This window comes from Cucumis melo, chromosome 4, assembly GCF_025177605.1.
Source record: "Cucumis melo cultivar AY chromosome 4, USDA_Cmelo_AY_1.0, whole genome shotgun sequence".
In the NCBI taxonomy this organism is placed as follows: Eukaryota; Viridiplantae; Streptophyta; class Magnoliopsida; order Cucurbitales; family Cucurbitaceae; genus Cucumis; species Cucumis melo.
In genome coordinates, this window is record NC_066860.1 from 3,072,530 (window position 1) to 3,096,270 (window position 23,741).

General features: G+C 32.5%; 2 protein-coding genes across 7 annotated transcripts; both read right to left on the bottom strand.

Annotated features, from left to right (window-relative positions):
- Positions 1–252: 252 nt before the first annotated feature.
- LOC103503789 (probable E3 ubiquitin-protein ligase RZFP34) lies at positions 253–5,793 on the bottom strand. 4 transcript variants are annotated; one of them, XM_008468133.3, is made up of 12 exons: positions 3,458–5,793; positions 2,758–3,350; positions 2,580–2,667; positions 2,415–2,474; positions 2,269–2,301; positions 2,091–2,168; positions 1,932–1,975; positions 1,728–1,768; positions 1,552–1,634; positions 1,375–1,466; positions 1,164–1,275; positions 253–723 (listed from the first exon to the last, which is right to left on the bottom strand). In XM_008468133.3, exons 2-12 carry the CDS (start codon positions 2,937–2,939, stop codon positions 613–615), a joined length of 924 nt encoding a protein of 307 aa, XP_008466355.1. In that variant the 5' UTR covers positions 2,940–3,350; positions 3,458–5,793; the 3' UTR covers positions 253–612. The 4 variants fall into 4 exon arrangements, with proteins under 4 accessions (XP_008466355.1, XP_008466354.1, XP_050939611.1 ...); XM_008468132.3 differs by having other exon boundaries at positions 2,091–2,192; positions 3,458–5,769; XM_051083654.1 differs by having other exon boundaries at positions 2,091–2,192; positions 2,758–2,999; positions 5,556–5,720.
- A 9,762-nt stretch (positions 5,794–15,555) lies between these two features.
- On the bottom strand, positions 15,556–22,180 carry LOC103503790 (uncharacterized). 3 transcript variants are annotated; one of them, XR_007820214.1, is made up of 8 exons: positions 21,940–22,180; positions 21,151–21,241; positions 20,745–21,016; positions 19,851–20,511; positions 19,322–19,521; positions 19,000–19,244; positions 17,777–18,674; positions 15,556–16,938 (listed from the first exon to the last, which is right to left on the bottom strand). XR_007820214.1 is itself a non-coding variant. In XM_051083656.1 (7 exons), the coding sequence occupies exons 3-7, from the start codon at positions 21,014–21,016 to the stop codon at positions 18,004–18,006; spliced, it is 2,049 nt and encodes a 682-aa protein (XP_050939613.1). In that variant the 5' UTR covers positions 21,151–21,241; positions 21,940–22,180; the 3' UTR covers positions 17,622–18,003. The 3 variants fall into 3 exon arrangements, 1 of the variants encoding a protein (XP_050939613.1); XR_007820213.1 differs by having other exon boundaries at positions 15,556–16,943; XM_051083656.1 differs by lacking the exon at positions 15,556–16,938 and having other exon boundaries at positions 17,622–18,674.
- Positions 22,181–23,741: the final 1,561 nt, after the last annotated feature.

A 23,741-nucleotide genomic window follows, 5' to 3' on the forward strand; every position in this document is an offset into this window, starting at 1 on the left:
TTTTTTTTATTTATTAGTCTTAGTTGCTATTTACTAAATATAGATTTTTCAAATTAGGTAACTGTTTTAGGAAATTTTACTTATTTATTTTCTATTTCCTTTGTAGATTTTCGGTCGTAAGTCTTATTTTAAGCCCCTTATGTATAAACTCCAACAAATAAAGTAAAGTGCAAATGAAGTTGAAGCTCAATAATACGTTTCTGAATTTGCAAGATGTTTGTTAGAAGGCATGAAGATTAGGGAAATGAATAGTGAAAAACCAAATAAAATGAAATGCAATTCACTAACCATAAGATTACAAAGCAATACTTTCCTTCAGAGCGAGGGGAAAAATACACAAATACAACAATACAGACACCAACCAAACAAATAGAATGATGGAGAAGGAAAAGGTAGAATACAAGATATCAACCAAATAAAGAAGATAAAAAATATGCGATGTCATTGAAGGAGGCTGCAGAACTACGTCATCGTCGTCTTCGTCTTCCCCACCGCTCAAGAATGACTAGTGTGGCTCGAAGGTCAGCATGAAAATGGGAGCTCAAGTAGCTGGAGATAAAGGCATTTCAGAGCTGGAGGATGATAGAATATGGCCTTCATATGCACATCTGTTTAGCCTCTGGTCTGTCTGGTGTTGTACGACTTGCAATTCAAGCACTTTTGAGCCACAACATGATACTGCACCTTCGACGTCGTACCACAATCGTTGCAAAGAATCCAGACCTGTTTCGTTCAAAGTACTAAGATTTTAACAGAATCAAAAGCTTATGATATACTCGATCGTTGTTAACCTCAATCCACATGCACGGTTTGAAGATTATTTTGGTTTAGAAACTCCATAGTGATGGCCATTTGAACACCATTTTCTAATTTCTACTGTGATATTATATGAATAATACTTGAGTACATCTAAAAGTACTCATTTCTATGCATTCCACTCTCATCACACAAAAGAAAAAGAAATGAAACATTTCAGAACAAAAGTAAAGTGAATTTGGCACGTGAACATTGATAAGGTGCACGATAAGCATAGCCAAGATGCACCTTAATATTTTTTATCCTACCACCAATAAACAAGCTCCAGAGCTACGTGATAATATATGATTGACCTAGCCATGCAAATGAAATTGAAAATGCAAGTAAAAGTGGGCAAGGAGCTTTACCATTTTGTTTTGGTACGGCTCTGGAATGGGCGTAGCTGCAATTTCCATGTCAATTTTTTCCCACACCTTGGACATATCACAAACGGACTTGGAGCAAAGAGGGCAAGCATATCTGTGGCAGAATCATGTGATTAGAAAACCAAGTTTGCGTATTCATTTCAAATTAAACTAAGTTCCATAAGTAAACAAGATCTCGCGTATGAACACTTACTGGAAGTGATCTCTCATCTCCTTCAAGCAATTTTGATGGATGGTGTGTCCACATGGCATTACTGTAACATCATTTGTTGAATCGAATAGGTACTGCAAGCCATTTGTAAAAGATGCAGTTAGTGCTTGCTAAGAACAAATAGAAAATGAATTAAGGAAGATGAGGGGAAAGCTTTACCTCAAAGCAAACAGGACAGTCATGATGCATTGCCCCTTCAACGCAAGGATGGCTATTTTTTAGAAGAATTGAATAGCAGCAACCTTCATGACAAAGAAAATATAAAAGTCAGCACACAAATAGCGACAAGTGAACATTTTAGCAAAAGATGAATCAGATAATTACGTACGACTTACCACACTTATGGCAGTGGAAAAAGTTCTCGCGCCCTCCAATTCTGTCAAAACGTTTATAATGGCATTAAGTAAGAGAATAGAGTTGAAACTCCAACAAAAACTCAAACAAGACAAACGAGTATTAGGTTTTCATGTAATCATATGGAAAAAGAGCATTAAAGAACTAGCTTTAAAATAAGATAAATGGATTAGAATGGATCATACCTACAAATTCCGCAGCCATTACAGTGATACTGCTTCTTAGAGGTCTGCAAGATAGGCAACAAATATAATAAGCGACTAAATTGACTAAATTGTTAGTGCATCGAAAAAAGAGGTGAATCGGTGATAAAATGGAAAACTAAGTGGATGCCTAGAACTCACATCGTCATCAAACAGCTTGCAACTCTCGCAGAAATATTTTCCAAAACACACACCACAGTTGATACAGTCTTGGCGAACCTGCCAAATCAGAAACCAATAAAACTGTGAATGTAGAGCTTATGAGCACGAAATTACTAAATATTTAGCCAAAATTGAAATAGTAAAATTAAGCACACACCTCCTGTTCTGTACCACAGAGTGAGCATATAACCTGAGAGAACAAAATCATAGGTAAATTTAAAGAGATACTTCAACTCCGAGAAATTTCTGAAGAAGTGAAGAGGTTAAAACAAGCTGGGTAAAGTAACCAGTGGAAAAACTTACCTGGTTGACTTCATGGCGTGGGATCTCATGTCTTTCTTTCTGATCAACACAAATACTATTCTGTACGAGGAAACAAAAAAAAAAAAAAAAAGGGTTTAGAAGTCGGTATATGATAGATCAGAACAATAAACATTCTACAATCAGGTTCAAAATGAAGTTCCTTGCCTTTATTTCATTATGGCAATGACGGCAATCAAATATTTCATTACAACAGGGAGCTCTGATACGACACCTTCGCCTATAATGTGCACATCTGCAAAATGAAAGGACCCGTGTTTAGCAAATGAATAAGAAAGACCTGAAACAGGATTAGAAAGAAATAGAAAACTCTCAAGGACTTTACCCATGTTGCATGTATTCCCTCTCCAACACCTCCTGGGGGTCATTTGATTTCTCAAAGGGCAACGCCAGAGAATCAAACTGCTCAGTGTACACAGTTCTTATCTCCTTTCCTCTGCATGTCATATGTTGATTTTCTTCCGTCCCAATTGGTTGAGGCTTTGAGTAAGTTGCAACCTCTGCCATGGAAAAATAATATCTTCCAATGCAGGACAATGGTTGAATCTGGATAGAAGCTTAAAGCACCTGCATATAGGAAGGACTTTAGCAATGATCCTAAAGCCAGAAAAGGCATGTTATTCACCGTCAAACAGGCCATGACACTGTTGCTTTCTTCTATACAGCTGCAGATCACAGCACATCAGCAACAAATTATCCAAGAAACGTTGTACAGCTCCAATCATCAGAACTCCATGAGGAGAGTTCATCCAAAAAAGAAGAGTTTTAGGAACCCATATAATAACTACAACGCAGCACTGGGGGACTCCAGAGCCTCCAGCTTTGAATAGTGACCATTTGCACATCATGATCACTTGATTTGTTGAAGACTCCGGATGCAATTCCCACTAAACTGAGTCAAACAGTGGATGCATCAACCTATGGTAAAAGCAACACACCCAATCAAATGTGTTCCACAAATAACAAAAAAAGGGCAAAATATTTAATAGTTCTACAGGCTTAATTGTCCAAAAGGACAAGCCTACCTCAAATTGTATCTCCGCATTCAGTTTCCTTCAAAAACCCAACTTACCCATCTATTATTTCTCTGAAAGCCAATAAATTTTCCATCATCACATGGTATTTTGCATTTATCCGGGTCCTTCATTTCCATAATACTGAGAACCAAACCAAAAAGAAAACCATCTTCCCAAAATAGCAAAAAGGATTCTACAGCTCTTCTTCAAGGTGGTCGTACCCAGCAGCTGCTAGCGTAATGAAAATTGTTCCAGAGAGCAAGATGCAAGAGGAAGCAAAAGGTTCGCTGGAGAGAGAAGGAGAACTGATAAAATGAGAGGAATCTGAACTTTTAGCTTCTAGGGTGAATGGCACAATTTGCGTAGCTGATCTTACAACTGGAGGAATAGATTATATGTACCCGTGGCTATCCAGCCAACTGAACATAACGCACTAAAAACTGCACCTACAGCTCTTGCAATCTTGCTACCATGATCCACCTAGAATCCTTATGGTCACTGAGTGTCCGAGGATAATCAAGACTTCATCACGAACACGTTGAAAAAGCAAAAACATGTCCAGAACTTCAAAGATATACTCCAGATTTAGAAAGGGTCAAGACAAGAATCCGACATTCAACACCACCCAGAAGCGTCTATCTAAACTTTATTTGTAATTATTCATTATAATTCTTCCAAGTCTGAAGTTTCTTAAGCACGTTGATAAGATGATGTGGCTACCATCAGCTCCCTACTGCTCATAATTAGATTTTTTAAATTAAAATAAACAAATAAAAATGATTCTAGGTTATCAAAAGCCCGGCAATAATATCCAATGTTATGAAGGTGGCTAGGTTGTTTTCACAAGGTATCAGCAGTGACCAAGTTAAGAGAAAGGCAGAGAATATGGTAAAGAACATCCAAATACATAAACCACAGCTTGTTGTTTCAATTTGGACGTCATCTCGTGCACTGAAGTAGTAAACCCCATGATTCTGTACAGCTATCAAACAAAAAAGCCACCATTTTCTTTCGTGTTTAATATATAAAGCACCAATAGCAGCGTCAATGTAAAAATTACTGAACCTAAAATTTCTCTGATTTAACTTAAGTTCCTAACTTCACTCATGTGTGCAAGCAGCGCATGGGACAAGGGGGTTCGTATTCAAATTCCCATTCGTCAAATCATGCAAGCAACAATCCATTTCGAATGAAATTCAAAATCCTAGAAGCAGCTTCCATGAATATTATACTACATAGCAGTAACCTCTAAGAAACATATCTTTCGTTATTGGGTTGAGGGGCGAAGGGGAAACTCATAAAGGCCGCAGAATGGATACGATCACCCTAACTAGGAAAATAAAGCATCTTAAACATGATACTTCAAATCGAAGAGAATTCAAGGGCTCAAAATTATGATCAAGAATAGAACACCAGTCATGAGCGTTACTCCCGTTCAACAATTTTAAAAATAATCGTCAAAGTCTTCAATAATCCTGGAGCTAGGGAACTTCTACAGACATCTATCTAGCTCTTAGCTACTATACACAAAACCCTATCCTACAAAAAAATCAACACATAACCAAACTGTATCTAAGGCATACAAAAACTTCACCATAACAAGATGCACCAATCAAATCAAAACACCGCAAATAATCAACTTTAGCCATTTCTATTACTATGAAAGAAATCTAAGACAATCCTAGCGAAAGAACATCACCAAGACCAATAATTCGCAAACAACCAAACGGCCCAAAACGCACTTAGCTACGAGAATTTCAATTATAATAATGGCATGGAAATAAAAGAGCACAAAAATTTGGGACCATATACCTCCAGAATTGTAGTTGCAAAGGGAACAAGAACACAATCGAGAACCACTCACAACAAGCTGAACTAAACCAGAAGGTATAAGATCCCAAATCTCAATCAATTTCGAGATAAAATTGCCAAAAAAAATAAAAAAGAGAGAACCAAACAATAATCTTTAAATCAGAGGCAAATGCATATCACATTGCCTAAGTTAAGAAAACAAAATCAAACAAAGATCCAACCATACCCCACCAAAAGATGATAAGAAAACAAGAATTTACGAACTACAGAAAACTTTGTTAATAGAATAACGAACTTCGTTCAGTCAGCAAACACGCAAGCCTGCGGCGGCGGTGAACCGGAATCCCAAAAAGAGAACCAATTAAAAAATTGGAGCTCTGAACAGCTGAGAAATTGGGTGAATTTGAGAGGAAAAAAATCAAAGAGAAAGACAAGAATGTGATTGTGTGAAGATACAGTTCGAATCGGATCGGTATTTATAACAACGGCGAAGGCGCGGTTTCCAGAGGCTTCGAAACGCGCGTTTGTCTATGAACGAAAGCGATGCCGTGGAGTTTCCAATGTCGCTATCGGCTTAATGCCTCAAATTCCGTTTTTACCCCTTCGCTTTGAAATATCTTCGATATTGTAATTTTATATTTTCTATAAAAAGAAATAATAATAATAATTGTTTAAAATTATTTTTTGACCTATTTAACAATTTCGTCATGTTAAATTGATTTATAATTATTTTGTCTTTGTAATAATTTAATTTTTAAACTTTTAAATTTTATAATGATTTTAATTTTTATAGGATTTGTTATTTTTATAAATAACGAAGTTTATATTATAAAATAACAAAAATTGACAGCTAATTATGATATTTTTCACCATGAAAGAAATAGATTGTTACAGATTTTAATATATAAGGACCAAATTGTTACATATGAAGCTTAAAGGCTAAATTACTATAAAATTAAAAGTACATAAGCTAAATCGCTACAAATAAAATTTAGAGACTAAATTGTTAATACGGAGACAAATAATGTTCTATAACTTAGATAATATAAACGTAAGTTACTACAATTAAATTAGGTCTTTTTTAGTGGATTTAAGTTTTATCAACCATAATAATAAATAAATAACATTAAATTATAAACCTAAAACGCATTTGATACAAATTATGTATTTTAGCCGTGTGTCCAACTAAGTTAAACAAAAGGTGGAATTCACAACTCCACTTCCCAAAAACACTTTCTCAAATCTATAAATTCATATCTCGTTTCTAAAATTATAAATGTATGTATTAGGTTAGCTACGTCCTATGTGAATTTAAAACTTTTTAAGATTAGTTATTTATGAAAAGAATTAGTCAATCTATTAAATTTAAATCTAAACAATAACTTTTTTTTAATTCTTTATTAAGTGTAAGAACCCAATGAGAGACAAATTTTAAATATTGAGAATAAATTTGTAATTTAATTAAAAAACTGAAAATAAAAAGAAATTAGGGATTCTTTTTTAGAATTTATTATTTTAGTTGTATTTTTGTTTTGGACCAAAATTAATAGGTGTGTATTGCTTCTGATTTTTGGACCAAATTTTGATAGCTGTAAAGAATAAAAAAGCTATATTTCTCAAAGATTCTGATTCTTCTTTAGCATTTCAATTTATTTATTTCACACTAATTTTACACATTTCTAAGTAATTGTAAAAGAAAAAAAAAATAATAACGTCCATCTATTTATAAATATATATTTTTTAAAAAATGTTTATAACTTCATAACAAGATTAAAATAAAATAAATATTCAAATCCTTTCACCCAATTTGCACTAAAAAAATATGATTTTTTAAAAAATAGAAAAAATTTGACAAACGGTTAACACTTCATAAAACAAAACCACTAAAATAAAAAAGAAATTACAATTAGTTTTTCTTTTAAAGGTAAATATTTTGTTAAATATTCTACTTTTGATAAATTTTCAAAAAATATGCAAAAAAAAAATTTCTTAATTATTATAACTATGAATTATTTGATTAGTTTTCTTTTTCAACAATTTTGACGAATTATTCAAAATTGGCCGAATATTCTGAAATTGTCTTTTTTTAAAAATATATATAAAGAACTTTAAAACATAGGAATAGTACAATAAAAAAGGTACGAAAGCTTTTTTTGGAGGTAAAATGAAACTTCTAATTTGAAGATACATATAAAAATTTGAAAATGTATGGTATTTTTTTAATTAATTTATTTAATAAAAGTTCTTACAAAGACATGATTATAAAAATAATAAATGAAAGAAAAAAAAGGGAATATAATGATGATAATTAGACCAAACGAATTCAATTAAAACATTATAATAATGTGACATATACTTATCGAACTAGAACACTATAATGTTTAAAAATGAAATATTAGTTCAACAAGGAATTTTAATTCCATTTACTCTTTTACAAGCAATATCAAGAACACTAATCATCAAACCATCAAACTTTTTAGAATAAAAATTAAAACACATATTTTTGAAAGTATTTCAAAGCAAGCTCTATCCAGAAAAGACATCTGAAAGTGTGCATTCGAAAAGATAATATATTAGTGTCTCAAGGTCAAGAGCAATAAATCAAATTGGTAAATATACATACCAATCGAGAAATAATCGAACAAGATTTGGATTAGAACCTTGCTACCTCGAGAGTTAGAATTGTTCATTTATAGGGTATATGTGTAATTATATATTATATATGTTTATTTGTAAGATTAATACATATAACTCTTTCTGTTCCAACTAGGAACTCGATTATAATCCTTTGTCTGAATCCATCCTCGATCAAACAAATCAATAAGTCCATAAACTTTAAATTTTATGTCTCATACCTCCTCAAATTTTAAAAGATATCCTACTAAAGAACAAAATTGAAAGTTGCATTTGATTGACTTTATATCATTTGATTGGGGTTGTTTCAAATATGACAAAATAAATAAAAATATTTACAAATATAGCAAAATTTCATAATCTATCAATAATAGATAACGCTAATAAACTTTTATTAATATATATCCGTCTATTTTCAATAGTTTTATCATTTACAATAATCTTCCTTTTGTCTATGTAGTTATGCCGTAACAAACTAAAAATGGTAGTAAATCAAAAACTAACAAATAAAAAAATTGTTTAAATTTGTAAAATGAACCTAATATTTCTATTTCATAGAAAAATCAAATCAAGTGTAATAAATTTTATTGTAGTTTTATATTTCTATAAAATGTAAATAGTTTATTTTTTTTTTTCTATTCATGACATTTTTCCTTTATTTTTATTATTTTTAAGAATAGATGGACATTAATTTTTCTTAATTAGTAAATAAATCCAACGTAGATTAGTAAATAAAATAGCAAGTATCATTCTAAAGTCAATATCTTAATTATTCACTATAGTCGATAGTTAAAGTTGATACACACTTACTAATATAAATTGATATTTGTTTCTTCAAAATTTTCATAAGCATTGTAAATTATAACAATTTACAATGTAGACAACATTTGGATACAAATATCAATTATTTTGTGATTTACAATAAATTTTCTTCAATAAATATCTAATTTGTTTTAAAAAGGAAGCGCAACCGAAATAAGGATATTGAAAAATATAATACAAAATAAAATAACACAAACAAATAATAAATTAAAAAATTAAAAACTTAAGAAAACAAGAAAAGCTAAAAATTTGAGAAAGTTAGGAAAACATTTCTAAAATCTACTCTCCCATTTATTTGAAAACTTGCCATATTTAAGGCCTTCATTTATAGAATTTGGAAATTTGTTGTATTTATAAATCCACCAAAGATCTTCGTTTATAGAAAACATAGCAAGTACGAACATTAGAAAATGATGTCTTCAAAACAGACGTTAATGGTATTAGAAAAACATATGATGGACATTAAGAAGACCATCTATTATCTAATATTTATAATAAATTGATATTTTTGATTGAAATGAAAAGGTTGTAAAAGTAAATGTTTTACGCTTTCTAAACAAATTAAATATAATAAATTTTATCTTTCAACGATTGTGTTTTAGAGAAACTTTTGAAACAAAACACCAAACTATTTATGACTCATATAACAAAAACCATAGAGTTGCCATTTTTTAAATATTTAAGGTTTGCTCTTCCATATTTCTTTTATTTCTCACGATTTGAAGGAACTACTATTTCTTTCATCGGCTTCTTCGTGCGATTTCGTCTGTCTTATTTCCTCTTTTTTTTCCTGCAATTTCTTTCCATTATTTTCTTAATTTTCAATTATTTATTTACGTAGTTTAATCTTTTTATCGTTTTTATTTTATTTTATTTTATTTTTGCTTTTTCATCGTCTTTCTACTTTTTTTTTTGCTGCGATTTCTTTCCATAATATTTTTTTTCTAAAGTCGTGTACAAAAAATAGCAAAATCTAAAAGATTGTGTCTAAAAAATCTTGAAAAAAAATTTTAGACTAGAGTAGCCAAATGTAACTATCGTGTGTAAACGATCGTATAAAAAAAAGATTGTGTATAATGAATCATGAAAAAAAAATAGCTAAATGTAAACAATCGTGTAAAAAAAGAGATTGTGTATAAAGAATATTAAATGTTTTAAAAAAGTAAACGATCATGTAAAAAAAAATAAAAGATCGTGTATAAAAAATCTTGAAAATAAATCATTTAGATTAGAGAAACCAAATGTAAACACGATCGTATAAAAAAAAAGTAAATGATCATGAGAAAGTAAACGATCCCATAAAGAAATTTAAACGATCATAGAATTAAAAATATCGTGTACCAAATTTTCAAAGAAAAAAAATCTAAACGATCACGTATAAATTGTAGTCATATCTAAACGATCGCGCATAAATTGTAGACATATTTAAACGATCATGTATAAATTATAACCATATCTAAACGATTGTTGACGAGACATTTCTAGTATTTAAGCTTTTGGACTTTTTCTGTTTTTGAAATTATTTTATAAAGCGTAAATATTTTACTGTTTTCTTTATATTTTTAAAAAGACCCATTTGTTTTACAAAGCATAAATAATTTATCAAAAAATTTAATTATTTTTTAAAAAGAACGGTTAAGGGAAAAATAGGCAAAGGAGTGGGGGCCAAAGAGAAGGGAATATATGGTAAAATCAAATGTAGGAATTAGGATGATGACTCGATTACAGTTGTAAATCTATTTTCTCTTTCCTTTTCCTTTTCTTCCACAAATTCCAAATTGTCGGTGTTCTTCAAGCCTGTTTGATTCCCAAAGCCAAAGACCAACAAAATTACAAGATTCACTTTTTGACGGTCCTGATTCAAACTGACGTCTCGTATCAGCAAACTCAACCGTCCTTTTGCGTGCCACGTTTCTACTTCAAGTTTTATTTAATTTTGACGTGGAGGGATAAACGTGAATATTACAATAATAATAAAAGAATAAAATTAAGAAAGTATTATAGATAAGTTTTTTTTTTTTTTTTTTAATAAAAAAAATGTATATACATTGGGTAAGAAGCAATTATGAGAAGAGACAAGGTGGAAAAGAAAGGGTTGGGGATGGGACTTCACTTTGCCACCTCAATATTCGTTCTTTCTTTATCCTTTTCTTTTCGTTCGTCAAAGTCTCAAAATTGGATTGATGATTCAAATTTTAATAATTAATAAATATGCTTATAATGTCTATTTGTACATATCCAATGGATTAAAGTATTATAATTTCAAATTAAAAGATTTAAGAGTTAGAAATCCATACTCAATTCTCTATATGATGACCAATTTTAACGTTTAGTGAAGTTTAGAGACTAACTTATAAAATATTTAAACATAAATAATGTTTAAGAAGTTAGATCCTTTCTCAATTTCATGCTTTTTATCTCCAACTTTCAATTTTCAAGTCAGTGGAACTAGTAATGAGGAAAGACATATAAAAGAAAGTATTGTGTTCAAAATTTTACCTAGAGAGAATATGCTTGTTTACAAAGTAAAAGATCTATTAATTGTTAAAGTGAGCAAAACTCGCTCAATTAGCATAATGGTTATATCAATATCAACATTGGAAATTTGATTCCTACACTATTTGCACTAATTCAAGACATTCGCAAAAGAAAGAAAATAAGGCAAACTTATTGATATGGTTTCAATTCATTCAAAGAAACCCTCATAAATGAATGCATGAGAATAGATATTTGGAAAAGTTTTAAGTTTGGAGAGGAAAAAATATTGAAGTATGCTGATGTAAGTTGTAAGCAGCTTTAATTGTGTCAAAATGAACATTACATACATATATATATTTATAGTATTTGCACCATAAGCCTAATGTCCAAGGTTTGATTTTCTCATCCTACATATTATTAGTGATTTTTTTTTCTTCCTTCCCTAGTTGAATTTAGGTATTTCCATGACAAAATTTTAAACCCTTTTAAGGGCAATTTTGTGCTATTGATTGATTGAGCAAAGAAACTCTAAAATAGCTTTGAGAATAAAAGAATATTCAATGTAAAAATAAATAAAACTCTCTTTCCATGCAATAGGCGGAGATATTGAAATTTGAACTTCCAACTTCAAGGAGAGAGATATACGTCAACTACCGTTAGATTATACTTAGTTTGATAAAAAAAAATGGAAGACTTTTTCCTTAAAAATAACCCAACCAAGATCCTATTTGATAACAATTTTGGTTTTTAGTTTTATGTCTTTAAAATTTGTACATGTTTTTTTAGTCCTCAATTCCTTTAGGAACACTTGAATTTGTAATTTTTTTTAAAGAACTTTTTGTTCTCAAAATTTGAATTGACCTTTTTTTTTTGGAGAAAGAATAAAAAGACAGAAATAGAATTTTTTTTATGTGAAAAAAATTTGGCTAAAAATTAAATGTTGTATATTTAATTATTAATCTAAAAAATGTTAAGAGTCGGAGTTACACCCAAAATGATTATAGAAAACGTCTCCATTACCAGATGGGAAACATAGATAAGAGTATCACTGTTATTAGTAGGAGCCCACTTAGCCATCACTCTAAAATGAGTGCTTAACATATGGATATGATATGATATAGATACTTTATTTATCTTTGTTGTGTCATTTTCAAAGAGAAATGGATAAAAATGTTCACACTTTTACACATATTACTTAGATTTTTAGCTGTTATGGACGTGGCTATGTACGAATAATCCAAAAAGATGAATACCTTTTTCATGGATTCCTTGTGCTCCCCTCGGTACAAGAACTAAATCTTATGGGAAGATTTGGAGAAATTTTGGAATCAATTAAAAAGTGGATAATTTTTTTCTTCAATTCCAAGAGGAAAGTAACCCAATTCTTTTATCTTTCCTTTTTTTGATTGATAACGACTAGTTTCTAAAACATAAATAGATAGTAAAATTCACTTCAATTCTGTTCCAACAATTCAGACTAGGCACAAAAATCAAGCCGATTGACTGTACGAGAGGGTCGTTGGTGTCAGCTAGGAAAAATTTCAAATTAGGAACAACGATCGAAGTCAAATCGAACATTTATTAACTAACCATAGTTGATCTTGTGGTGGCAGTTGGGTCATAAAACCAACTTCGACCGACCGGTGATCACTACAACTATTCTTTTTTAAGTGTTTAGGTGAAGGAATTGGTTGAGTTTCTAGGCTCAATGAGTTCGTAGGTTCACTATTAGAAAAACATCATTATGTCTTATTAACTTTTACACAGTGAATGCGGGTTCACAACTTTTTAGAGTTTATAACTCCAACCCTTGTCCTAGACACCAAAGTAATGTTTAATACAGATATATTTGATCTTTTTTACTAACGCATTCATACAAAAAAAATGAAATGGTTATCAAACCATATCTTAATCTTTAGTTTTTGATTTTCACCATGTTCTCGAGTTGAACGAAGAATTTACTATGATCTTTTTTCCTTTTTCACTAAAAACCTAAGAAATCTCAGTTGAAAAAATATCAATAAATTGAAAACAAAATGACAAGAGGGAATAGAATGAATGTAACTTTAGGATAGAAGAATCGAAAGATTCTAAGCAAAGGGATTTTTGGATCAAATCTCCACCTGGGAAAGTTCTTGAGATTAGCAGAAAAGAAAGACGACGGTCAAAATTGAAGCAAAAAGAAGGGGTGAAACGAGTGAGAATATTATTGGGAAAGATCACAAGAACAAAAAATGGCTAAAGGTCACGAGGAGACAAGTTAAGCTAACTGTCCAACTATTCTCAGCCATGAGAAACGGTTAAAACTCACTAAGAAAAAACTGTGGGGGCCTCCAGTCACATGCTATCCATAAGTAGTATCTTCCTCAAGTTGGATTGAAACTTGCTACCGGTTATAAAGGTAGAGTTTTTATCTTTTTCTTTTTCTTTTCCTTTTACTTTTAGCGTTCTAATCTGACAGAGAGATTCGATTCCATCTTGTAGGGGTTTAGGATGAGGAGTGAATTTGTGAACTCCAAATAGTTGTGAAATCTATGTAAAAGTTGATAAAACATAAAATTGATATTTTTTAGTCTACTCCTTGAGCCAAAACTTTTCTAAGTACTCCCCAACTTCTTGTCCCAAACACTCCTTGAATAATTGAACATAATTAAACGATTAAAGACAAATTATTATTTAAAGGTTAATGTTCAATTTCTAACCCAATCCATGGTAAAGCTTACTCAATCCATTTGGTCATTGTGGGTTGACTCTTTAGCATGCATTTTCTCTATTAGAAAAAAGCTCCCTAAACTTAATTTAACAGTAGATTAATGATGGAATAATTCAGATGATATTGATTTATATATTGATCAATTGAAATGATATGAGCTTCATTAAGATCAAATGAATCAGTAGAGTAGAGAAGTGACTGACCTAAAGAAGTTGCCACATTGACTCGTGGATGCATCAACAATCACGGTCCTTTAACTGCCATGTACTCAGGAATGGTAGCCCCCACAGTGCAATGCGTTTCCCTCACGATCCCTAGTGCCCCTGCAAAATATGAGACTGCCACCGATACAGAAAGAATGGAACTTTGTGATATTGTTGGAACTCTGAGTTGGTTATTATAACCATAAATTATAATAAGTTTGTGAGTTAGCCTTTGCTGGGAACGTACTATTCTAGTTTGAGTTAAAAATAAGGAGAGGAGATGGGTACAAGATAGTAAAAATTGTAGACAATGAGGATTTACAAATAGTTTTACCACAGAAGAGCCTGAGTTATAATAATTTAAAATTTTAACTATTACAATGGGAGATCTGAACATTAAGTGAGTTATAATAGTCCACTCCATTCAAGACAAAGTGGTTCAAACGATCCTTAGTTATAATAGTGACTTTGACTAAACCCTTAATCATATCTTAAGAGAAACATACGGGCCAAAGCGAACATAAGTTAATTGGCATATAAATGTACTAACAACCAAGAGATCTGTGATTCAAATCAGTCGGTATTTGATATTATAAATGTATTAGATACCAAGAAGTTTGTTGTTCGAATCTCTCTATTTCCCATTATACTTATCTATTGATCTATATAGTTAAATAGAGGGTGGTTTAATAGGGAGGCTCAAGTCTCACTTTCTATAACAAAATCTAGAGGTTGGGCTTTAATCAAAAGAAAACTAAGCAAGAATAAACATTTCTCAAACTAAGATCTGGAGCAATATTGATGCATAGAATATACGTTTCTCAAGTTCTAGTCAAATAGAAATTCTGGGTCCAGTAGGCTATATTTGACATAATTAGGTGGGTTTAACTGCATAAATCTTTCCACTAGCTAAGGATCCACTTGGTTTTTTTCAGTCGCATAAATCTTAGTTTGAGAAATGCATATTATATGCATCAATATTGCTCCAGAAGCCACTAGCTAAGAGGCCACTTGGTTTAACTACATAAATCTTCCCCAAAAGCTTAGTTCAGGCTCCCCCTTAGTTTTTTCAGCTTCATAAATCTTACCACCTTTTCCCTCTCCCTAGCTAAGAAGCCACTTGTAAACTCTTTTCATTTTTCCAGCATAAAATTTCAGGAATTTTTTCTCAAATATGATATGATATGAATCCTTTTTCTGATATGATACTGCCATTATCTCAATGCAGTTTCAATGGAAATATCGCCGAATATCTTCCTAAATTACTACAACTTCTATCTTATACTTCCATTTTCCACAATTTCAAATCAGTTTTAAAACAAAGTCCTAAGAAGTTGATCCTCTTGTGCTTAAAATCAGTAACAACCGGTCGTTCATAATATTCCAAGTCATAAACATCTTGGCCTTCAGTTCAATAAGTTTGAAGGTGGGTAACCCAATCTCTCTTGTGAGTCTTAAATCACCGCTAGTGGGTAAAAATAAATTTAATTATATATGTATACTTCAGCACAAACATTTCAAATACCATTTTTATAAACTGTAGCCAATTTGCCTTCGTACTGCCTGATAATGTTAAAAATTTACCAGTCTCTGTGCTTGTTGCCAACAAGGTTCGTGGATGTTTTACCGTCGAGTTTAAGCAACATGTACACAGAATGAAGTAACCACGACAAACAGTTCTATTCGATGGCAGCTTTATTTATAATCTCGGGGGATCAGTTCCCAAGTTGATTGGGCTCAATGAGACACAGAATAAGCTGTCACTGTCTGCAAGCTTCTCAAGCTGCTGAAATTTAGTTTACAGTACAAACTTTTCACTGGGAAAGCCGGCAGCATGTCAGGGTTTGGACAGTAGACAACAGCAGGATAGTTTGTGAGCTAAGCCAAAGCAATCAACGTGGCAATTTAAAGTATTTCTATCCAGGCCTGTTGATTAAAATTTCTTGTAAACCACTTTCAGCCTCTTTTCCTTCACCTCGACTATCTCCTTCCCCGCCCTCTCCTCCACCATTACCTCCTTACCTTCAATATTGCCGTGACCAGCATCATTTTTCACATTACCATCTCCTCACTGCCAATTTATTGCAAAAGTACACCGTCTCTAGTAAACGATCCATCACCCCCACCTCCACCCTTCTATATTTACGATCTCCCGCACCAAGCTTCTATTATAATTTACCCCCACCACCAGTTCAATGCCACCTCTTTCACCACCCTACTTTCCCTACAAGAACTACCACCACCGCCAACTCTACAACCATGCATCGAATATTCCCCATGACCACCACTTAACTCCAGTTCCAGCTAACCACCTGTCGCTACAAATGAATGTCATAATACATATCTCTGCCATCACATCAATTCTACCATTAACTCTGTCGAAATATCTTGTATTTTTTCCCTCATGTTTTTTCCACTTTTCGGACTGCGTTATTCCAGTATTAACCGAAAAGTCAAAAACATGAAAAAAGTTGTAGTAAAGAAGAATTTTCAAGGGTTTTTCTTTTATTTGGAGGGGGTGCTTGTCTGTTTTTCTCTTATTTACTTTCTGTTCCTATTCTTTTTCTCCAAGTTCTGGTTATTCGAGCTTTCAGTTGACAACGTAAAATTGAGAAAGGGATAGGATTAGTCTTGAAGTCGACAAAGATGATACTACCATTCCGTTCTTTCCCATGATCTGACTGCTTGTCACAAATTTGTCCTTTAGAAGTTCTGTTCAGATCTATTTTTCATACCAGTCATGCGAGCAAACGCGGAGCAATTACAGGGTACCTATCAAGCTGGATTCAACTTGGAAGCCTTCCACAGATTGACTTTGCCAGCGTCCTCTTAACTATAGAAAAAATATTGTTAATGGAATGACATTTTAACAAACAAAAGGTACAGAAAATCTAAAAATGTATTACGAGTAATCAGTCAAGGTTAGGATACAGTTCAACCAAAGCTCCAGCTACAGGTAAGTAAAGTAAGGTTTTTTTTTTTTTTTTTTTTTTTAATTGAGAAAATCAAAGAACTGAATATTACATACAAGGACACTCTAAAGAAGTTACCGTATACAATGCATTAATATACATGAAATTTAGCTAACTCAAGCACTTCCCATCATTTTCTTGCCTCCCCCGTTGGAAATTCTTAAATGCTTCAGAGAAAAGATTTCAAAGTGTTTGCCAAAGATATAGTCAAGGTTTTCAAAAGTGACACAGATTTAATGCAAAACCAAACGTGTACCTCTAAGATGTAGACAGAAATTTCACAATGGCAACATGATATGTCTACCTCTATTTCCTAGAAAAAATTTGTTGATTGCCTCTTTACGTTTCCTCACATAATCAACAAAGTGATCATCCTTAATACCCTATCAGCTGTATTTCATCCTTTGAAACTCAAGGATCCTAAGCAAAACCGTAGAACTCACATTACAGCTAAGCCTTTTCTACTTGTTGGTAGGACAAATCAAATTAGTCATAGTTGGTCTTACAAAGTTAAATAAATTATTAAACAAAGAAACTGATACAAATCTTACATCGAAAATTGCTTATATAACATGGCACTTAAGATACACGCTACCAGTGTTTGATGCACAAAACCAGCACTTACGCAATTTTCTTTAAAGCACACAAATGAAGATTGGAGAGTAAGAAGACCTAGGGATAGAAATTGTACCACCTGAACATAATGTTGGGAATTCAGTATAGTTTGTATCAAGCTGCTCCGGAGAAACCCACTCGTTTCCCTCTTCAGATCAAAAAGCCTATATGACTTTTCTCGTTAAAAACCATAAAGTTACTTGTAACGTGGAGGGGAGGAGGAGGATATAATTTAGATCACAATCTTTCCCTCAATTTCCCAATTCGATATTCAATTTACCAAGCCAAGGCCACCAGGCATGGCAATTACTTGTATTGTGGAGAAAAAAGAATATTATCTTTCAATTGGAAATTAGTATCAAGATGTACGGGCTGGCGCAAGCCACTCTCTGACAAGCCTTTTCCTCGTTGTACGCAATTGACAAGTGGCATTCCATGGTCAAAAGTAACAGGGTTGAGCTGAAAGTTCAGAACACGATCCTGATAAACTTGAGCAGCTACTAATGGCCTTGCAGCTTGCTGGCTTTTACATAATAATGAGACCTTGATGACATGTTTACAGAGATTTCCCATCCTTGACCATGGACAATCACATAATGAGAACTCTGAACCAGGATCCCAAATTGTATATTCCAGATTTCTTTTGGACTGAGAGATTACTTTTGCAAACTGAAGATTTGACTCATCTAGCATAACATCAACATCTGGGATGTGTAATGCCTTGTTCCACGCATTAGTTAAGATGGATTTATCTCTAAAACTCCCAAGATATCCAGTATCTAGACTGTATTGGTCTAACCAATATGAGGAGTGAACCTGAGTTGTAAGAGTGTGAATCAGCCAGTCAACTCTTGATGAGGAACTGTTGCTTTGCTCTTTGAAAAGCTTGGATTTTAATCTTATATGGTATGCTTCAATCGCTGCATTAGCCTCCAAAGTGGCAACAGGATGCGACCGTATGCTATTTACCCACGATTCTACAAGACATGAAAGCATGTTAAGATCAGAATGCAACATATCCAAAATCGGAATCATTCATCATTTATTTAACCACTTTTTTAAAAGAATCACATTAGCATGAGTCTTACCAATGTTAGCATCAATCTTATTTTGACGACAAACATTAAACTATAGCATGCGTGTTTACAAGGAAAAACTATGATGAATGTAGAAAAGAATTACATGGAAATTACTCTTATTCCATAAGGTTTGTGAATAAATAAAAAATAAATAAACTGCTAGAAGATTATAATCATGGTGCTTTACTTGAATTTACAGTAACCAACTTCAATAAGAAACTACCTTTGTCTGGCAACCACGTTCTTGTGAGATAATCAACGAAAACACACTGATCAGCAAATCTTCGCTTGAACTGCTCAACTGCATATTCAAAACCTAGCCCAATTCTTGAGCAATACAAGACTTTCCCTAATTGCTTAAATATCTCTCTTTGAACATCCAAATTAGGACACTTGTTAAGAAGATTCCTAACCCAACTGCGACGAACATGCCATATGCATAATAGAACCCGACATTGAAAAACCTCCCTGCACATAACCATGACATCAACAACTCGACACGATTGTTTAAATACTTGAACCTATAAGGAAAATCCAGAATTAACCTTATAGTAGAAACCTCAAAAGAAGGATTGTCTAATAAAAAGGTATCAATTTTCCATGTAGGATCCTTCTCATGCAGTCTTTCAACTAGCAATCCAAGCCATTTACGAATGTCTTGATCAACAAACGAGGATGCAATGATCCAAGCAACGGGAATGGTATTTTGAGATGAGTCAAAAACGAGTAAACTACATAATGGAAACTGCCAAGAAAAGTTAAAATATGAGGGACAAAATAATGCTAATTCTATTCGAGCATGAAACAGCAAATAAAGAAATCTGTTGCATCACTTTATTATCATACCATGCAGGATCTGTAAGCCAATAAGTCGTACTTCAAACTAGTCATTAATTCATCAAGCCAATAAAGGACAGAGACATCTAGCACATATAAATATTCTAGATGTGATTACACTGTCAACTACATTCTTTCTTCCTTCACAGAAATCAAATGATGGAATATTGACGCCACATGGAGAGCATGAAAGGTGTCACAATTCACAATGACAACACACAATCGAAATAGAAGTACCCGTAGTTTCTTTGATCCAAGTGTTGAATGAGAAGCAACAGAGCCATTATGTCCATAACGCAACATCTGTTTTAGCTGCCAATCTGTCTGAATGCCCAAGACAAAACGCTCACAATCACTGCTCTCTTGAAAGAAAAAAATGAATTTCCTATGTCGTTGCACCCATATCTTCACACTACAGTCATCATTTATATGAAGCTCGTGTGAATAATTACGAATAACTCTTTCCATGTTACGGACGTCAATACGAGAAAGAAAATCATCACGATTTTGGGGTCCCCCATGCCCCTGTACAACCTCTGAATGGTGCTGAACAATATTCTCAATAGGTATTCCAACATACAGCATGGACATAATCTTTTGACGTAATTCCTCAGAAATTCTCTGAGTATACATAGCTCTTGTCCCAACAGCATCACGGTCAAGTATCCCATGGCAAGGGGCTCCGGACTTATCAATATGCTTTCTTTGGTTATATATGATGAGAGCAAGATGTGGCCGTGCATATAGGCGCTTAACAGTAAAGTGGCAAAGGCAGCCTCTCATCATGTGACGTCTTCCTGGTCTGCTGCCCTTCCCAGATGCAGGCTTTATGATTGAGCTACTCCTAACACCTGCTTCACTTACTCGGTAATCTTCTGGACCATAAGAACACCAGTACCTGATCAAGTTACATTTAAGTATATAAAGGTCAGGCACTTAAATAAAATAAAATATTACAGCTAGCTTAATCCAAATAGTTGTTGGTGTTCATCCTCATCGCGATTAGTTGAAATTTTCACAATGGCCGTTCCTCCAAAATTGAGTCTCTAAGTTTTTCCATTTAACGTAAATGGTTCACAGAGGTCCATTATATACAAGTATACAACATATGGGAAGGCAAAAGCAACATACAATATATATTCGAGATAACCATCAACCCTTGGTTTGCTGACACTCCCTGCAGTTCGTTTCCTTCTTGATTCAATGCGAAAGCGAGCCGGACATTCTGGATTGGAAGATTCTCCTTTCACGAAATCCTCAACTCTAGAAAATGGGACTACAGCAATATCAGCACCACCTTGACGACCTCCTTCTATTTTTTCCCACTTGATATGAGCAGCAGAGAACTCCAAGCATGGAGGATCTTGCACCTGAAGTTTGAGAATGTCCTCCGTTCTCGGCATCTATGGTGCAAAACTAGAATGGTCAATCATGAGTTCAATTCCAAACAAAATCTTACTATAAGAAGTTGAGCAACCATTCTTTCCTCCTCAAAATCATATAAGAAAAAACAGCCACAAACTGTCCGGTTGCGTACCTTTTTGTGTTTTGCTAAGGATATATGAAAGAATTAAACAAAGAAGGCATCCCTTTTGATTCTTAAAAATTCAGCTGCTTTCTCTGTTTCACTGATCTCAGACAAGAAGATAAAAATAGAAGAGAAGACAATATTATATTAGAGACATGCATTTTTGACAAACTGTCGACGTACATATACAAAACCTACAGCAAAATTATAATTCTGCATCCAAATAAAAGCTCATTAAACTTATATCCAAGATCAATATGCCCGATCATCAAGACGGTCACAAAAACATGACTTATTGGGCCGACATCACAGTGAAAGACTGAGAACAAACGACTTAGAGTCTACCTTCTGTCCGCAGGTAGCTTGATGCAGCAGAAACGTGACACTCTTTTTTTTTTTTTTTTTTAATTAAGTAAACTGGAAATTGAAGACAGCAAACAGATAACAAGAACCACTAATGTAAGTGGTTTAAACTAGGATCGCGTAGAAATGCTAGATCATGTTCAGCAAATCCAGATTGAATTGAACAAATTATACTCCATGCGCCACACCATGAAATCCCAAAAACTTCACAGTATTTTGAATAAAACAACAGTCACAGTAAAGAAATAGATAAACAAAGCACGCAACAAAATGCTAGATCAAGCTCAGCAAAGCCAGTTTGAATCGAACAAATTACACTCCATGCGCTAAACTTGAAATCCAAAATATATATATATATATATACACACTATTTAGAACAAAGCAGCAGCCAACAGTTACACTAAAGATAAAGATAAACCAGAAGGGAAAAATCACCATATAGTTTGTCGACTTCAGTAGACAGTGATGGCAGTCGAATTTTCCATTCGCAGTCTCGAAATTCCGCCATATTCGAGCAACAGAGCTGCTGTGGTGTTTGATCAGACAGCAGTGGCAATCAAATCGCCTTCGTTTAATGGAAATATCTCCTTCAAGGCGAATTCAATGGCGGGAAAAGCTCACAATATCCATAGTTTGATAAGTAGAAATGGTTTGGTGGTTGGCAAAGGGGTAAGTGTTGTTGATCGACTTTAGAGGAATGGGAAAATCGAAAAATATGCGTTAATTATTATCAATAGAAAAAAATTAAAACTATTTACAAAAGGTAAAAATCAATTAAAAAGAACGGAATAGATTTTGCTATGTTTGTAAATTATTTTTAACATTTTTTGTTATATTTAAAAATGACAAAAATAAATCGAAAACTTTAGCCTAAAATACAACCACCAATCCATCTGAATTAAGAAAGTCTAACAACAAGGACCAAAATAAAAACGTCTATTAAAATCTAAAAACCAAAAATAAAAAGTTACAAATTTCGGAGACTAGAATATAATTTAAGCTTTTTCTTTCGAACGAAAAAGTTCGGTGCTCGAAATACTTATAAGTATTGTAAAATTATATTTTTTTATATATGATGGACCTACCTTAATACTTAGTGATATACATTAATAGATGTATCTTTTTTTTTTTACATCAAAATAAAATTTGTTATCTATATACTTTTATTTTTTATTTTAAAAAGTAATTCTTTTGGTCTCAAATTTTACTGAAAATAATAACGTAGTCTCTAAATTTTGGTTTGTTACAATTTAATCACCCTACTTTTAATTTTGGAGTAATTTAGTCGTTTAACGATTTAAACTATGTACTTTCAAGTTTGTAACAATTTAATTCTTACCGTAAAAATTGTCCTTTGAATTAAATATAAGATTTTATAGTTTAAAGATATAAACCTTGTTAACACTTTTTTTAATCTTTAAACATTATAATTTATTTTTCAGATATTAATTATTTGCAATTCACTATTTTTAAAAAAGAAAATACTAATTTTGATGGTAAACTTATCAAATACTATCAATTTTAGCCAACTTCTTTCTCAGTCAATAGAATATTAGAGTCCTCTATCTTTTTTTTTTTTTCTTTTTTTCAAAATGTATGATTTTTAGTATCATCGTATAACTTCGTCAGACTTATATCTAACCGAAAACAACAACGATAACCTTTCTCGATCAATAAAAATTACGAAATTTATTTATATACTAATAAACGTGATGAATTGAGTTATTTTGTAATATTGAGGAGTACCATGTAATCAAATGTCTATAAAAATTATATTTGGAGTTCATCAAACTACATTCAAATTGACGAGAATAAATTCCGAGCCCACTTGGTCCTCAAATATATGCAAGTACTAAATGAACTAACCTCTTATTGGCAATGAAGGTAACTTTTTGTATCGTATGCATCAAAATCATCTTAATAAAATATAATCTTTTTCCACATCAATGACATAGTTTTAGTTCATTGAAATGAACATAAATAGTTTTTACTTTCTGTTTATTTTAAACAACTTCATTAAAACTAAACAAACTTACGACAATAATCCCCATAAAGAAAAATGGACTCAATAATAGGGTAAAATGAAAGCCAAAAAGCTTCATTATCTTTCAAACTAGATGAAGATGAAGGTTGAGCAACAAAGTTAGTTACAAACACACGCTAGAAAAAGATCAACGAAGTTACAAGAACGATCACACTTAGTTTCTCTATTTTAATTTCAACAAGAGAAACAAACA

What these genes read in the sequence shown, in the direction of transcription:
- LOC103503789 (XM_008468132.3), bottom strand. Translation starts at nt 2,939, where the DNA reads ATGGCAGAGGTTGCAACTTACTCAAAGCCTCAACCAATTGGGACGGAA. An exon ending in CACGCCATGAAGTCAACCAG is followed by an intron (nt 2,302 to 2,414) that starts GTAAGTTTTTCC and finishes TTGTTCTCTCAG; the next exon opens with GTTATATGCTCACTCTGTGG. An exon ending in AGCCGTACCAAAACAAAATG is followed by an intron (nt 724 to 1,163) that starts GTAAAGCTCCTT and finishes TGAACGAAACAG; the next exon opens with GTCTGGATTCTTTGCAACGA.
- LOC103503790 (XM_051083656.1), bottom strand. Translation starts at nt 21,016, where the DNA reads ATGCCGAGAACGGAGGACATTCTCAAACTTCAGGTGCAAGATCCTCCA. An exon ending in GGTTATCTCGAATATATATT is followed by an intron (nt 20,512 to 20,744) that starts GTATGTTGCTTT and finishes TAACTTGATCAG; the next exon opens with GTACTGGTGTTCTTATGGTC. An exon ending in TTTGAGGTTTCTACTATAAG is followed by an intron (nt 19,245 to 19,321) that starts GTTAATTCTGGA and finishes GGTTATGTGCAG; the next exon opens with GGAGGTTTTTCAATGTCGGG.